The sequence below is a fragment of the Lepidochelys kempii genome, chromosome 14, assembly GCF_965140265.1.
Source record: "Lepidochelys kempii isolate rLepKem1 chromosome 14, rLepKem1.hap2, whole genome shotgun sequence".
Taxonomy (NCBI): Eukaryota; Metazoa; Chordata; order Testudines; family Cheloniidae; genus Lepidochelys; species Lepidochelys kempii.
This window is the reverse complement of record NC_133269.1, coordinates 38,608,634-38,626,143: the sequence shown is the minus strand read 5'-3', so window position 1 is coordinate 38,626,143 and position 17,510 is coordinate 38,608,634. Positions and strand designations below refer to the sequence as shown.

Below are 17,510 nucleotides of genomic sequence, written 5' to 3'. Positions count from 1 at the left end.
TCCTGCAACTTACATACAACACTCATGTTACTGCGCCCCAGAATGATACCAGCTTTTTCCCCAGCTGCGTCAATAGGTGACAGCCAGACAGCGTCTGAGTGAGTCCATTAAAGACCATTTCCCCCCCGCCCATGTTATTCAAGACAAGGGACATTGGGAGTTTGAGAAACTAAATTCTACTTTATTCTTTTCAAAGCAAGAAATAAAAGCTGAATTCCGCACACCTCGAAAATCCAATGCCCAGCTCAGCATGGTGCGTTTCAGCCACAGCCCAGCACATTGCTGCTCCGGCCACACATGGCCCCCAGGGAAAGAGGAACAAGTTAAAGCTAGTAGAAAAACCACTCACAATCCATGAGAGAGGCACTTGCCCTCCCTCCTCCTCTCAGCAGTGGGGAGACACTGACCCCTCTCCACAGCAGTCCTCTTGGGGCTTAATTTGTAGCCCTTTAGAGTTCAAGGATGACTTCACCCAGCACTCGTAGGACATTTCCTCTCTCTGGGACTTATGCAGTGAGTTCACAGTTCAAAGCCTCGCAAGAGCAAAGAGTGCCCTTTCAAGGCCCTGGCCACCCACCCATCCACCCTCTCCCCATCCTGATTGTATCTCACATCTCTGCAGGGATCAGGCAGTCACTTCCTTCCATATCTCTGACTCTCAGAGTGCATATCCAGCACTCGTCCTGAAGAGTTTCTGCAGATAGATGTTGATCATTTTCATTGTTCAAAGAACAAGAAATGAACAAAGAACAAAATGACAAAGGCTAGGGAAATATGAAAAGAAAATCAGAAAGGACTGTTTTGGCAAATGACCATTTCTCTTTTGAAGTCCCCAAGAAATCTGAGCTACAGCCTGTCAAACTAATTTAGTGTCAAAATACGTGACAGAACAGCCTTCACCAAAAAGAGAAAAACCCACAAACCAGGGTGGGCTACAAACCACTTTCCCATTCATGAAGTGAAATCCCAGAGAATCTTAAGACTCAAAATCTGAAGAACAATTTTACCCATTTCCTTCTGAACAGGCCAAACCTTCTTTACTCAGCACCACCGCATTATTTGGCTGTGTTATTGTCAAAAGTTTTAGCATCATCATAATAAAAGAAAAAGGAAAAAAAGACAAACCTAACCAAAAACTTCCCGTCTAGAAATTATCTGGATTTGGCTCAAAAAACTCCAGATGCCACTTTACCAATAGATGGAGGCTAGGATTGAAGCTCAAACTGTGCTTTGGGATTCATTTGAATTCCCCCTTCAGGTTTTGTGACATTTTCTTCTTGAGTCCTCAGGCGCCTGATTGAGGATCAAAGAAATTAAAGTGTGATTCCGAAGCATGGCGGCCAAAGGACACTTGGTAAATGACACACATGAAGCGGGAGGGGTAGAAAGGGAAAAGGATAACCTCTCTATGGCTTGGGCAGAGGCTGCTCTGTCAAAGAAGATGAGTGAGGTTGATGGGGGCAGGAGAGAATCCTCCAGACTCACCCCGTCCCTCTCAAACAACACAGAAGGTAAAACACCACATTATTTTACTAGCCCTGCTCCAGCTCTTTTAGAATCTATTGAATCCAGGTGTATAAGGGAGAAACAGCACCAAAAATTAAATGCTTTTCACCATAAAGTGGAGGAATGTGAGGATGTCTGGAAATGAGACAATCTCACAGCAAAGGGGGCACTTAGTGACTCTGACAATCACTTTGCTAATGGGGGATTGGAATAAACTGCTCAGGGTCAGTCTAGACAAGAAAAAGTGGTGGAGGAACAAAGGAGATGCCCTAGCTAATCCCAACCACTTTTCCTGCCCTAGACAGATGCTTGGAGGCTGATATTATCACTCCCCATTTATTCCCCCTCTGTAAGGCACAGATTTGTCTCAGGTCACCCCGCAAGCTGCTGGCAGAGTTGGGAATAAGTTTAGGTCTCCTGGGTCCCAGGCCAGTGCTCTATTCATTAAGCAACATTGCTTCCCTCTCAGAGGCTGATACTGCAGTAGCAGAGGTGGGAAATCCAGGCTTCTAAGAAAAGGCCCTGCGGGAATCAGCCCCTCCCAGTGGTGCTGCCTGAATGCAGCGGGGGCAGGGAGACGGGGCAGAGGGGTTAATGAGGAGAGGCACCATCTCGTTACCCCTGTGCTCTCCCTCGCCTCTTATCCCATAATCCCCACACACCCGATACCCCAGCACCCAGCTCCCCCAGCCCCAACCATTCAATCCCCAGTTTCCTCCCCAGAACCCATCACCCTGGTCCCTTAACTTCTGATCTCCCACAGCCCAGGGCCATGGGTGATTTGGGGAGGGGAGGAGTTACCAGCCCCCAGGGACACTCCCCCTGCAGGGAACAGCTCCAGGTAAGTGGGGGAGCCCAGCCCAGGGGCTGGTGGAAGATAGGGGGTGGGGACAGGTGTCTAGAGTGAAGGTGGGGCCTGGCCCAAGTGTCCTTCTCCTCATTTCCATGGCAGGGGGATCCCATCTGGGGGGGCGGAACTTCAGCCAGGCAGACGGAGGGGCTGGAGGAGTTTCTCTCTCTCCCTTCCCCCACCTGCGGCTCATCAGCTCAACACCCAGGGCTGCAGCAGGGAGGAGGGGTTGATCGAGACTTTTCCTCCTCTGCCTGGGGTTTGCTTAGACCAGGCAGAACCAGAGGGTCACTGACCAGCTGATGCTCGGCTGCTGCTGGATCCTCACCCCAGTGATGGACAGCTGGGTCCTTGGGAGCCAAACGCCCCTGATGTCCGAGGGAACAAGGAAATGGGTTTGTCACCATGGTCAGCGTTGGTCAAGGCCCTGAGAGAATTTCCCTGCTATGTGGAGGAGTCTGACGTCCAACATGGTGTTAGCTCCACTTGGAGCATTTTCCACACTGAGAACATCTCACAGGTTTCTTCCCTGTGCAGATCTGCAAATGCCTGATACTCCGGGAGCACCAAATGAACCTTCCCCAACATTCAAGGTCTCTGTTGTGTTGATCACTGATGTGTGAAGTCAAATTGAATCTTCTCCTGCAGTCAAGCTATTCGTAGGGTTGCTCTCACCCTTGTGAATTATCTGATGTTTGGTAAGCGCTGAGCTCTTAATGAAGCTTTTCCCACTCTCAAGGCATTTATATGGTCTCTCTCCTGTGTGTACTCTCTGGTGTATAATAAGTTGCGACTTCTGAATGAAGCCTTTCCCACAGTCCAGGCATTTATGTGGTTTCTCTCCTGAGTGGATTTTCTGATGTGTACTAAGGGTTGATTTCAAACTGAAACTTTTCCAACACTCCAGGCATTTATAAGGTCTCTCTCCTGTGTGGTTTCTCAGATGTGTAATAAGTGGGGAGCTCTGACTAAAACTTTTCCCACACTCAAGGCATATGTAAGGTCTCTCTCCAGTGTGGGTTTGCTGATGAATAATAAGGTTTGCACTGAAAAGGAATCTTTTCCCACAGTCAAGGCATTTGTAAGGTTTCACTTCATTGTGACTTGTCTGCTGGACTGGGGTTTCCTCCGGATCCTTGCATCCTTCGCCACGTTGAATGCATTCATCCAGTTTCTTCCTGGGACAGTTTCCCAGCTGCATCACTGATCTGTGTTGATCTCCCCAGGCATTTCCCGGTTCTAAGCCCTGGGAAAAATTCCCTTTGGCGCTTCTGAAAAAAGTCTCCTGCGGTTCCAATTTCCCAGGAACTTCCTGCTGCTGATTCTCCTCCTTGTTCTCACTCACTGTCCTATCACCTGCTGGGAGAGAGAGAATCCAGACAGGAGTCACTGCCTGTGCCGGGGAGAAAGGACAGAAAGAGGAATAGCAAAGAGAAAACACAACACAGTGACAGTTGGGGAGATGGAGACACTGGATTCTGCCTCCACATCCCACCCAAACACTCCCAGGGAAGGAAAGTCAGGGAGGAAATTCCCGACAGCTAACAGGATAGGTGGGAAGCTGTGACTGATATTTGCCTTCATAATATGACACGGGCTGACTGCAGCCCTGACCTGGGTGAGATGGGGCAGACCTAACTGGGGGCTTTTGCTCACGGCACATTTCAGGAGTCCCAGCTTTTTCCTTCTCTCACCAGATGTTTCTGTCTCAGTTTCCCTGACTCCTCACCTGTGCGGGTGCCTCTCAGACTCTCCCTTTCCTCACCGGCCTGGAGATCCGGGACCCACAGCTCTTCCCCTTGTTCCAGCCGGGCGATCAGGTCAGGTTTGGGAATGGAGAATCCTGCACAGGGGGTGAAAACAGGCAAGATCAGGGAGCATGGAGCATTGGTAGAGAATCTGTCACAAGGAACATTCCCTGAGTTTTAGCTGACCTTACATGGGACTATGGTAACTCCGACGCTTTCTGAGCAGCAGATATCTGGGGGAGGGGTGTTGTCATGCCCTCACTAGGAGTTCTCAGGGTAGATGAGCTCTGGGGGACTTTCTGGTACACGCAGCTCTGGTGTTAAACTCCTGCCTATTTCCAAACCAGCACATCGGTGCTGGATCTAGCGGTGCTGGGGGAGCTGCCAGACCCCCTTTTTCTCACTGCTAATAAAACTTATCAAAACACCACAAGAAAAGTTAAGTTTTAACAGTGAAGACAAAGGCTAAAGAAAATGTTTCAAAAATTAAATGAGAGAGCAATGAGGTGACATGTGAGTACCACAGTTTTGAGTGTAATTTTTGTGGTGATACCTCTTTGCTCCTTCTGTGTGTGTAACAGTGACAGAGGTGGAAGTCTGTATAAAGCACAATGGTAGATTTTGCTTGCCAAAGGAATTAAGTATTTCACATACTATTTATAATGCTTTTCACTACTCTCAATGTTGTGTGTGCATTCAGTGGTTTTTTTTTTTTTATTAATAGACTGTGTGACTTACTATGAGGTGGAAAGGGACTAATAAAGATTTCTTTTTAAATGTTCAGACTTTCATTAAGGGTTTTTCATGCAATAGCCATGAAATTCCACTTGCAAAATGTTTTTTAAACAGTCCTGAAAATATAGGAATATGGGATTGGTTCTCTGTTCTCCAAAAATGTGTTTGGTATCAAGTGTTTGTCTAATGGGTATTTTGAGGATGGCAACTAACCATCTTGTCATACAGTGAAAGTGTCCCTTAAGATTTCTTGCGTAATAAACATGTACATAAGGCTATGACGCTGGCCCTAAACCATGGTGGATTTGATTTAAATCAAATTTATTTAAATCATAATTTAAATCACTAGTCAGGAAGACTCTATTTAAATTTCATTTCTAGAAGGTACACATCATACATTTTTAAACAGGGATTTTATTTAGAAAACTTTTAAGAGTAGTTTTACAGCTATATCAGAAAGTGAATGTGTGACATTCTATTCCTGGGGGGAGCGTACCCCATATTCCACGTTTTCATATCATCGTGATCTTACATATAAAGCATGCCTCATAAGGTATCTGGGGAAAGGGTTAGGGTTACACACCAAACCTGTCCAAAGGAAAGTTTATGGCATACATTTTTTTCCCCCCTTTCTGCTTAACCTAGAGATGTGCACAAAAAACACGGGGAATACAACCTAGCTTCACCAGCCCAAACCATTCACAAACCAACGGACTAGCTGAAAACACAAACAAATCCATCAAAAGGTCATTTTAGGGCAGGGAACATTACAGTATTAATAGAAAGGAGAATGCACTAGGACAGAAGCTACAAATTGTTTCAAATGTTAAGTACATTGAAACTCAGCTTGTCTTTTATTTCAAGTAAAAGGAATTATCCCACTGCACTAGGATGGCCTCTTTACACCTTTTTGATTGTATACAATTTCTCTCAGTAAAGACAGTCCTTTCCCCTTCCCCCACAAATAATCCATCACCATTTTTTACAGAGCATTGTGCAAGTTGGTTGATGACAATGCGACTAATTGGGATGCATCTCTTGGTGACGTATTTTCTTTGCTAACAAAACCAAACACGACAACCAAATTGTCACCCTATCGACTACTGTATGGCTTTGAGGCAAGATTCCCAGACCAAGTCTGAGACAACTGCACGGTAAGTGTCCTTCAGCTTTCGGGTGCATATGGTATTCTGTGATTGTTCATTTTACAAACAACTCCTTCTCCATTTGTTTCCAAAACCAACAGATTTTGAGGAACTCGAGGAAGAATACTACAAAGAGTATATCATGAAAATTGAAGCTAGACGTGATGCTGGAACTAAACTGGCTATTAGTAATATTTCAAAAGCACAAGAAAAGCAATAAATACAGTATGCCAAAACTAAGACTCATAAGCATGGGGAAATAACCTTCAAGGTTGGTGACACTGTCATGTTACTGAATTCGAGAAGGAAAACAAGAAAGGGAGGGCAGCTACAACCTACCTACGTGGGACCATACAAAATTGCTGCTGTAGAGGGTAAGAGAGTTAAATTAGAAAACAAGTTAGGGAAAGGTAAAGCAATGTTGTATAGGTTTCAGAGTAGCAGCCGTGTTAGTCTGTATCCACAAAAAGAAAAGGGGTACTTGTGGCACCTTAGAGACTTACAGATTTATTTGAGCATAAGCTTTCGTGAGCTACAGTATCTCCCAACTAAAAGTATTTAAAGAGCCTCCAAAATTAGATATGGAAAACATATCACAGAGAAACATGGAAAAGGAAACTGCTGTAGATGACACTGTGAAAACCTCAGAGTTAGGAGAAATGGGAGGCAACGTATCTCACAAGCCTCACAACAACCAAGTGGAGGTCACACACATGGAAGAGGAGGGGTGTGTAGTGTCAGGAGTTTCAAGCAGTCACCCAGGTGATTTTGATGACGTGGTGATGAAGACAAAGAATGGTTTCTCAAAGGTATTGCTTACCACACAGTTGTTTTTAAAGAATTTGTTGACACACTTCCATTTATTAAGCATGTCAATAGTTTCCATGTAGGAATGGAATGTTTGTTTGCAAAAATCATTTCTCGATCTCTTTTGTACACTACACAAGAGAGGTGGGAGGCACACCAACTTCTATCTAACACCTGGCGATAGATCCAGAGGGGTAAAAAGATCTGCTGCTGAAATCAGAATTGTAGTTGGCCTATTTCCTCTGGAGTTAGCACGGCAGGGGAAAGTTGAGGGGACAAACCAGAGGCACACAAGGTGATGTAATTTGCCCAAGGTGACACAGCAAGTCAGTGGAAATCCTGGCTCTCATTTCCCTGTACTTTTCTTCAGAATCCCAAATTATGAAGTTTCTGGATTTCCCTGGTAAATTCTCAGAAGGCCTGATCAGTGTAATTTCTCTGGTATATTCCTGTCAAGGTTCCTTCCCCACTATGAACTCTAGGGTACAGATGTGGGGACCTGCATGAAAACCTCCTAAGCTTACTTTTACCAGCTTAGGTTAAAACTTCCCCAAGGTACCAACTATTTTACCCTTGGACTTCCACTACCAAACTTTATCTGGGTTCCTGAGAAAACATTGTTTGGAAACGTTTTCCCCCCAAAATCCTCCCAACCCTTGCACCCCACTTCCTGGGGAAGGTTTGGTAAAAATCCTCACCAGTTTGCATAGGTGACCGCAGACCCAAACCCATGGATCTTAGAACAATGAAAAAGCATTCAGTTTTCTTACAAGAAGATTTTTAATAGAAGTAAAAAAGAATCACCTCTATAAAATCAGGATGGTAAATACCTTACAGGATAATTAGATTCAAAATATAGAGAATCCCTCTAGGCAAAACCTTAAGTTACAAAAAAGACACACAGACAGGAATATTCATTCTATTCAGCACAGCTCTTTTCTCAGCCATTTAAAGAAATCATAATCTAACGCATCTCTAGGTAGATTACTTACTGAATTCTAAGACTCCATTCCTGTTCTGTCCCCGGCAAAAACATCACACAGACAGACAGAGACCCCCTTTTTTTTTTCTCCCTCCTCCCAGCTTTTGAAAGTCTCCTCATTGGTCATTTTGGTCAGGTGCCAGAGAGGTTACCTTTAGCTTCTTAACCCTTTACAGGTGAAAGGATTTTTCCTCTGGCCAGGAGGGATTTTAAAGGTGATTACCCTTCCCTTTATATTTATGACAATTCCCCCACTACATTTCCAGTAGCAGGAGCAGCTATTATCTGGCAGGTTCATCCACTGAAACTGTCATCTTTCCAAATGTCATCTTGTGTGGATTTTGGTTTGTGCTGAGTGAGAGAAGCCAGATGAAGGTAGGGAGTGTGATTGGGCTGGGCATGTGCAGAGTTTAGCAGAAAGCTCTTCTAACAAGAGACAGATCTGTGTGATACTTGTTTACAACACATTCTGTCAGCTGCAGTATTCAGCACTAGTTTCTTTTGCTCCTAATGAAAATAGCAGGGTAGGTTTGCTTATTGTGCTAGGCCAGGGGTTTTCAAACTATGTGTTGCGGCTTGTAAGGGAAAGCCACTAGCTGGCTGCAAGACACTGTTTACCTGAGCATCCACAGGTGCAGCCCTTCGCAGCTCTCAGGAACTGCTAATGGTAAGAATTCACGCTCTCTCTGCTACAGGTTTCAAATTGCTACAGATAGCAGCCTCACATACCTAGGGCGTAAGAAACTGCCACCTGTAGGAATTAGCTTCACCAAATATAGCAGTTACAGGCAGCACATCCCTACAGGTGGCAGTTTCTTACACATCTGTGTGAAAATGCTATCTGTAGGATTGGGCTTCCTGCAGCAGCCACAGGTCCTGCTTTGCTAATAAAGGCCATCTGATGTAGCTAATTTAAGCAGTCTCACACGTAAAACCAACCTGATAGCTTTCTTTAACAGGGTAACAAGCCTTGTGGATGGGGGAAAGTGGTCAACATGGTCTATCTTGCCTTTAGTAAGGCTTTTGATACTATCTCCCATGACCTTCTCATAAACAAACTAGGGAAATGCAACCTAGATGGAGCTAAAATAAGATGGGTGCAAAACTAGTTGGAAAACAGTTCTGACAGTAGTTATTAGTGATTCACAGTCAGGCTGAAAGGGCATAAGGAGTGGGGTTCTGCAGGGATCGGTTCTGGGTATGTTTCTATTCAAAATCTTAATCAATGAGTGAGATAATGGCATAGAGAGCACACTTATAAAATTTGTGAATGATAACAAGCTGGGAGGGGTTGCAAGTGCTTGGGAGGATAGGATGAAAATTCAGAATGATCTGGAGAAATAGTCTGAAGTAAATAGGATGAAATTCAAAAAGAAGAAATGCAAAGTACTCCATTTAGGAAGAAACAATCAACTGCCCCAGGTCAGAGCCTGCATCCCTCACTCAAACTCCCCATAGCCTGCAATGCTCCTGCACCGCAACTCCAACCCAGAGCCTGCACCCTGAAAAGGGCCGTGTCATAAATATAAAGGGAAGGGTAAACCCCTTTGAAATCCCTCCTGGCCAGGGGAAAGCTCCTCTCACCTGTAAAGGGTTAAGAAGCTAAAGGTAACCTCGCTGGCACCTGACCAAAATGACCAATGAGGAGACAAGATACTTTCAAAAGCTGGGAGGAGGGAGAGAAACAAAGGGTCTGTGTTTGTCTGTAGTCGTCTTGGCCGGGGACAGAACAGGAATGGAGTCTTAGAACTTTTAGTAAGTAATCTAGCTAGGTAGGTGTTAGATTATGATTTCTTTAAATGGCTGAGAAAAGAATTGTGCGGAATAGAATAACTATTTCTGTCTGTGTATCTTTTTTGTAACTTAAGGTTTTGCCTAGAGGGGTTCTCTATGTTTTTGAATCTAATTACCCTGTAAGATATCTACCATCCTGATTTTACAGGGGGGATTTCTTTATTTCTATTTACTTCTATTTTTTATTAAAAGTCTTCTTGTAAAACACTGAATGCTTTTTCATTGTTCTCAGATCCAAGGGTTTGGGTCTGTGGTCACCTATGCAAATTGGTGAGGCTTTTTATCCAACATTTCCCAGGAAAGGGGGGGTGCAAGTGTTGGGAGGATTGTTCATTGTTCTTAAGATCCAAGGGTCTGGATCTGTAGTCACCTAGGCAAATTGGTGAGGCTTTTTACCAAACCTTGTCCAGGAAGTGGGGTGCCAGGTTTTGGGAAGTATTTTGGGGGGAAGGACGCGTCCAAACAGCTCTTCCCCAGTAACCAGTATTAGTTTGGTGGTGGTAGCGGCCAGTCCAAGGTGTAATATTTTGTACCTTGGGGAAGTTTTGACCTAAGCTGGTAAAGATAAGCTTAGGAGGTTTTTCGTGCAGGTCCCCACATCTGTACCCTAGAGTTCAGAGTGGGGGAGGAACCGTGACAGGCCGGATTAACCTTTTGTGGGCCTGGTGCTAAACATATTTGTGGGCCCCCATGGGGGCAATGGGGACATGGGGGAGGGGGGCAGAGTCCTCAGGGCGAGGGGCTGGCCGGGGGCAATGGAAGATGGGTCATGGCACGGCAGGGACAGCCCCGCTCCGCCCAGCCCAGTACAAGGACACTGTTTACAAACTGGGAGCTGCCAGGCGCACACTGGCCAGCCCAGCCCTGCACTGCCATCATGTTTCTTCCCCTTGGGGGCGGGCCCATGCTGCACCATGCTACCCCCCCTGCCCAGCACCCCTCTGACTCGCTATGCCCAGTGCCACACCACCCAGAGACCCCACAAACCCCCATGCCCAGTACCCTCCCACAGACCACTATGCCAAGCACAGCCCCCCCCACCCAGAACTCCCCCACAGCTCCTCTCTCTGCCCAGTGCCCCCCTAGCCGACCACCTCCCACAACTGCACAGTGCCCTGTACCTCCCCGCCCAGAGCCCCCCTCACAGATCCCCTCACTGCCCAGTGTGCCCCACTGCCACAACTGCACAGTGTCCCTCCCAGACCCCCCACACTTCCCAGCACCCCGACACACACAGCTCTCCCCACCCCGCACTGCCCAGCACCCTCCCAGACCCACTAGAGACCTACTCTGCCACACCCTGAACCCCAGCCACAATAGCCGGCCCTGATGGGAGGTGACTGCGTCTGCCAGGCTGAGCCGGCAGCGCAGCCAGAGCTGGTCCTGGGGCAGGATAACTCCGGCCCCTTGGACGTGGTGCAATCAGCCAGGCTGGAGCAGGAGCAGAGCCTACCCGGGCCAGGCTCCCTCAGGACCCACCTGCCTGGCAGGACCCACCCAGCTGAGCCCCCCCACACTGTCCCCTGTGACTGGCTGAGACTGGCCCAGCCTCTGCACCAGTCCCAGGGGGCTCTTCCCCCGGGGAGGCCGGTGGGGCCCCACAGGTCCCAGGCAGCGGCGACAGCTCAGAGCTGGAGCAGTGCTGGGGAGCGGGGCAGATCCCTGGGACGTGACTCCCGAGATCCCACCCACACCCATTGGCCCCGTGGCCAGCAGCCCTACCGAGCCTGCATGGTGGCCCCCAGCTGCGGCTGATGAGCCCCCTACAGGCACGTGGAACCTGCTGGCTGAGAGCTGCTCGCACAGCAAGGCCTGTGTGCTGGACTGCCCCAGGTGAGGGGCCAGACCGGCTACGTGGATGGGTTAGAGGGGCCTGTAATGGGCCCCTTCCCAGGGTGGGCCTGGTGCCACGGCACCATTGTAAACCCAGTACTGACCCCAAGCCCCCTCCCACAGCAAAACTCCCTTGGACCATTTCTCGACAGCCCCCCAAAAATATAAAAACCTGCTGCCCCGGTGCTATTTTACTGCTACAGGAGACTCGATGCCGTGAAATAATTTCCCTACATTCCATCAAACTCCACGTCACACATTTTGAGTATTTAAAAGAGTCTCTTATCACTATTTGTCTATGTGAAGTCTCATAACAGTTCACAAATTTTAGGATTGCCTTTTGCTGCATTTATCTTGCCTGTGAATCCAGCCCTTACAATCCCACGTTCACACATCATTGCTTGCGTGTAGAAGCTGAGTCACAAATATTCAGTAAGTGTGTTCAGCACCCCGCTCCTGGTCCCCTAAAGAACCGCAGCATCCAAACCCCCGCCGCAGCCCTGGGACTGGAGGAGCTCTCACTCCCTGGTACAGCCCTGGGGCTGTGACACGGGGACAGAGCTTCTCCAGTCTTGGGGCTGTGTGGGAGAGCGGAGTGGTGGGAAATGAGCAAAGGAGTTGTGGGGCAGGCAAAACAGTGGGGAGCTTAGGTGGAACATGGGTGAGATCCTGGGGAAGAGGACGAAAGGGATAGGGCCATAGGTGGTGCAGCCAGTGGACAGGGTGGGTAGGGGTCCAACAATTCGGACAGGGTGGGTAGGGGCCTAACAATTGCTCTGACCCAGGGCCCCGAGAAACCTTAATCATCCTCCATGCTCCATTTGCTATGATCAACAGAGGGGACATTGTTCCATTCTGCAAAAGGAAGAAAGGTTGTCGTCATGCATACCATGAAAGAAGCCCCGCAACTCTTTGAAAGGAATCATGACAGTCTATTGGGTGGACATCTAGGAATATTCAAAACGAGGAATATGCTGACATCAACACACTATTGGCCAGGGGTGACCAAAGACAATGCCAATTGGGTAAGTAAAGGAATGAAACGAAATCCTGAAGAAGGCTATTTACAACTGAAATAGAAGTTCAAAACGTATAAAAGAAATATAAAAATATATTTGGCGTGCAAAATTGAACTCTGTTCCCTTGCAATACGATTTCCATAACAAAATGTTAATATCATCATATTGTTCCTTCAAAAACCGATTGCACCATGTCTGACTTGCCAGAAAGAGGGAAAGGAATTAAATCTGGATACCTCCTTGAAAAGCATAAAGGTGAATTTTGGAATCAGACACATTGTTGTTTATCATTATCCATTGTTATTGCTTGCGACACAATGAGGCTTTGATTTTGAAACGAGCCCATTACATACAAGGGGCAAAGCACAGTGCAGCAATTACCTCTAATGCGCCTTTGCACTGGCTGGGGATATTTCTTCAGCTTTACTCTTGTATGGTTACCCATTCCTGTACTTCTCTTTCTTTGTTTTTTCTTTCTTTCTTCTTCTTCTGTATTTAAAAATGGGCTTTACAATCTCTGCTTATGACATATGGGTTTATTGAGAACATTTAGTAAGAAACATGTGTGGTATGACTGTAACTGGTACCCTTGTATGTAGGTCACTCGGATCTGGGAATTGGTGGGCATGGATTTAATAGGACCATTACCAGTAACAAAGGATGGATACCAGTATATACTGACAACCATAGATTATCTTTCAAGATGGGTGGAAGCCTTTCCACTTAGAAGTAATTCAGCATCTGAGGTGGCAAAGGGCATGTACAAAATGATTGTTCGACGTGGATGCCCACAGCAGATACTGACCAATCTTGGTCTGGAATTCAATAATAAGGTAATCACTGGTTTTTTTTCTGGTTATTTGTACTATGTAGTCGAACTCACTCTCCAGTCACCCGTTGATCTCAAACAATCACCACACTTTTTTTTTATAAACTGTTGTTGGTCACCGTCAGGGTTGCTATAAAATCATTTTTCGGTGTCTTCATATCTACCAAAGAAACGCACAAACCAAATATTAAAAGATGGGCTATTCCTGTTGCTAATTACACATAAAAGTAGTGTCAAATACGCAAAGGAACATTCCTTAACACAAGTCTATAGGTAAGTTTATGGTGTAACTTATTTTCTTTCAGTTTAACCTGTATATCTGTGAAAGATTGAGAATAGCTTCACCAGCCCGTACCACCCACAAACCAATGGCTTGATTGAAAATGCTAATAAATCCATCTAAAGGTAAGTGAATGGGTGGGAATATTACAGTACTAATGGCAAGTACAGTGTGCTATGCAAGAACTCACAAAAAGATCTTTAAAAGCAATGTGTTGCATGGAAAGTCTTTTCCATCATGTATTACACTTTTTTGATTATGTATAATCTGTTTCAGTCAAGACCTTACGTGTGACTTTCTTTTTTTAAACAAACCAGTCAATGAGCATTTGTTGCAGAGCATTGCAGAAGATGGTTGATGACAATGGGAGTAATTGGGATGAATTACTTGACCCCATTTTGTTTTCTTTGTGAACTAAAGTACACGCAACAACAAAAATTTCACCCTTTTGACTAATGTTTTGTGCTGACCCAGTGCTTCCAGAAGAAGTCTCAGAGAATTACACGGTAAGTGTATGTTATTACCAGCACCTTTCATGTACACATGGCATTCAGTGTGTCTTCATTTTACAAATACAACCCCTTCTCCATTTGTTTACAAAGATCCCAGATATGAATACATTTGGGGAAGATTTCTGCAAAGAGCACAGCATAAATATGAAATCAAGACATGATGCTGACATTGCACTGGCCCTAAGTAACATTTCTAAAACACAAGAAAAACAACAAAGACATTATGCTAAAAGAAAGATTTCTAAATATGGGGAAATAACATTGGATGTTGCGGACTCTGTTCTGTTACTGAACGCTAGAAAGAGAACAAGAAAAGGAGGAGTACTGGAACCTAGGTATCAGGGACCATACAAAATTACGACTGTTGAGGGTAAGAAAGTGAAATTACAAACTATCTCAGGGAAACGGTTAGGAACCATGTACAGTGTCACACACTTAAAACCATGTAAAGAGCCACCCACATTAGCTGCTGAAAGCACAACAGAGGGAAAAATCGGAACTGAAATTGCAGTTGGTGACACTGAACCAGAAACACCCTCAGAAGAGATTAGAAATGTGGAGGGCACTGTATCTCACGCCAGCACGGTGAAAACCATCGAGGTCACAGCAACGGAAGAAGAGGAGCATATAGGGCAAGATGTTTCAAACCATGATACAAGTGATGCTGATGACAATTTTGATGACATGCTTATGGAGGAGGTGGAAGACAAGCAATGGATTCTGAAAGGTAATTGGTTACCGCACCTTTCTTAAATAGATTAACATACTTCATACATGGAACTATGTTAAAGGTTTTCATATGCAAAGTGGTGGCATTCACAGTAGTAAAACAGAGAAAAAGGAAACTGTATTACCATGCATATAATATGGGTTAATATTTTTTTCCTAGTCAAATTTGTAATGACCGGCAAACACACAGAGAGACTGGAGGCCAAAGTGAGAAACGTTAAATTGCATGGCTCTGCATTTCATTGCCTGAAACCGAGAAGCTGGATAAGTGATGAGGTACATTTAAGTACCACTAATCATGTATTTGTTAACGGGATTGATTCATCAAATATTATTGAAATTGTGCCTTTTTTTTCATCATGTGTTGTAGGTTATTGATGCATATTTGAGCTCCGTGGTTGAGAAAGCGGATGGAAAGGTCGGCTACTTACCGTGAAGGTACATGAAAGTGTACACTGATTCAATAAGTAAACAATCACGTGACTGTGGCACAACATATTTAAGTCCAAATACCCTTAAAATATCAACATAAACCTGAAATTGCAACATTTCAGTGTATTTACTGCTGCCAAACATTTACTGAAATGTATTTGTGGGAGGGAGTGATGGAGGGAGAGATAGCTCAGTGGTTTGAGCTTTGGCCTGCTAAACCCAGGGTTATGAGTTCAATCCTTGAGGGGGCCATTTAGGGATATGGGGCAAAAACTGGGGATTGGTCCTGCTTTGGGCAGGGGGTTGGACTAGATGACCTCCTGAAGTCCCTTCCAACACTGATATTCTATGATTTGGAGGTGCATATCAGACATACAATACTAGACTAACTGAGGGCCACAGTTAGTGGCTGTACAGTTAAACACAAGTATGCAAACAGCTTAATCAGTTTCTACATTAAGTAAGACAGCACACTGATTACAAATCTTTTTCTTTTTACAGGGCTCTCTTACATACCTGATTTGTAACACTAAGGATCCCTTGCATGTCTGTCTATATTAAATTCATTCTGTTCTTGATGTGCCAGAATTATTAATGCATTAATAACTTTGTTGACTGTCAACAGGTACAAGCCATCTCATCAGTAGTTTCCACTGTCATTCTCTCAGGCAGGGCTCCACAAATGAAAGGGAAGGTAAATGCTAACACACTTTCACAGGTAGCATGAGCAAAGCACAATTTCATTCAGTGAGTTAAACCCAGGGTGAAACAGAAAATACATGGCTATGTTTGATGTGGAGGAGTACTCTAACAGTAATGCATCTAATGAAATTGGGAAATACAGTGTAATGTACATTTCATGGTGTGCTTCACTGGAAACTATAATTGTTTTTCTAATTTTTTTTAAAATAAATAGAGTGAATTACTTCAGAATGGTATATCGTTGCTTCCTTACCACACACCAGGTCATTGGGTTCTTGCGGGAAGATGTTTTGTATTCTACTTCTGGATTGTGGGCAATAAATGTGGTATTAAATAAGAGATTTGTAACACAATTATGGTAGCACTGATATAATTCCCTGTGTTGCGGGTTTTCAGTGAGTTCAGTGCATGCAAAGGAAAGTGGAATGTGAATGTTAAAAATAAAATGCTCCTGTCCGAGTTTCGCTGATAATGTAACTTGGAAGAATACAGTCTGTATTGAATTGATCAATGATTTCACAATATGCTTTTTTCTGGTGTGTTACTGAGACATTACAAATGAGAATATGCTAATTGCATGATGATTTTTGATAAGTCAGTATAAAATTTTTGAAATAATCGCATTACCAGTATAATTTGTGAATATATTTACACTTCCAGATAGCCTTGGTGAAAAAAACAGAATTGTTAATAATTGACCCCTTGTGTGACGAGATGAGATACAAAAGAACATGCCTGAGGAATTGGAGGTGATTTAGTAGATACTTACTTTTACAGTGGACATGAACTGTTCTGCTGACATTTTTTTTTTTTAAAAGGGAATGTAACAATAGTGAGTAATATCTTCCCGTTAGCGACAACTAAAAATTGAAACAGCATGGACTTGTACTGAATATGCTTAGTAATGGACTTTGAGTGAACTTGTGTGATTTGACTGTGGGGAACGACTTCACAGAATGTGGACACGAAACAGTAGCACATTGCATGAGTGAGAATGTGTTATTATCAACATGGGGCATGGCAAATCAGGTGATACATTGTGTAAGAGTGAGACAATCCTATGAAAGCAAGTGTGTATATATGCGAGCAATAAGTCATTTCAATCATTAATTAAAAAGAGATAGAACTGATTTGTATCTATGTCCAGAAACCGGAGAGGAAAGAAAAAAAAGGAAAGAAAAGCTCATTTATGCAGTCTGCTAATATACTCTCTAAAAATTTCAGAAACTTCATCAAACGATTAACTAGAAAATCCTCATCTGATTGGAATAGTAAAATTGTTCAGCATCCCAGACACAGTGATGGCCACAACTGTGGACCTCTCATCTTCAAGGTATTGAATACCAAATTGCCATTATCATTTGTTATGTACGTGTAATTATCCAGGGTGAAAGTAAATGCCAGAGATTACCAGTGGGCACTGCACTGGCATCCTTGCCAAGGTGTGTGGGGTGGGCTTGTGGCCCCCAGAAGGGATGGGGTTTCTGGCGGAAGGTGCGGTGCTGGGGGGCCAGATTCCACCAGCCAGCCCTTCCTGACAGCTGCTGCTGCAGTGGCCAGGAGCACCAGGCTCTTGTAAATTGCCAGAACACAGGGCCCCTTTTGCT

General features: G+C 44.8%; 1 protein-coding gene across 1 annotated transcript in view; it reads right to left on the bottom strand.

Moving 5' to 3' along the window:
* Nucleotides 1–2,975: 2,975 nt before the first annotated feature.
* Nucleotides 2,976–17,510, bottom strand: part of LOC140897510 (uncharacterized) — a 21,247-nt gene continuing 6,712 nt past the window's right edge. The window contains exons 2-3 of the mRNA XM_073310229.1: nt 4,086–4,274; nt 2,976–3,712 (exon numbers count right to left, since the gene is read on the bottom strand). Of these exons, the coding sequence (XP_073166330.1) occupies nt 2,982–3,712; nt 4,086–4,274 (920 nt within the window). The 3' untranslated portion in view covers nt 2,976–2,981. The remainder of the gene's footprint in view (nt 3,713–4,085; nt 4,275–17,510) is intronic.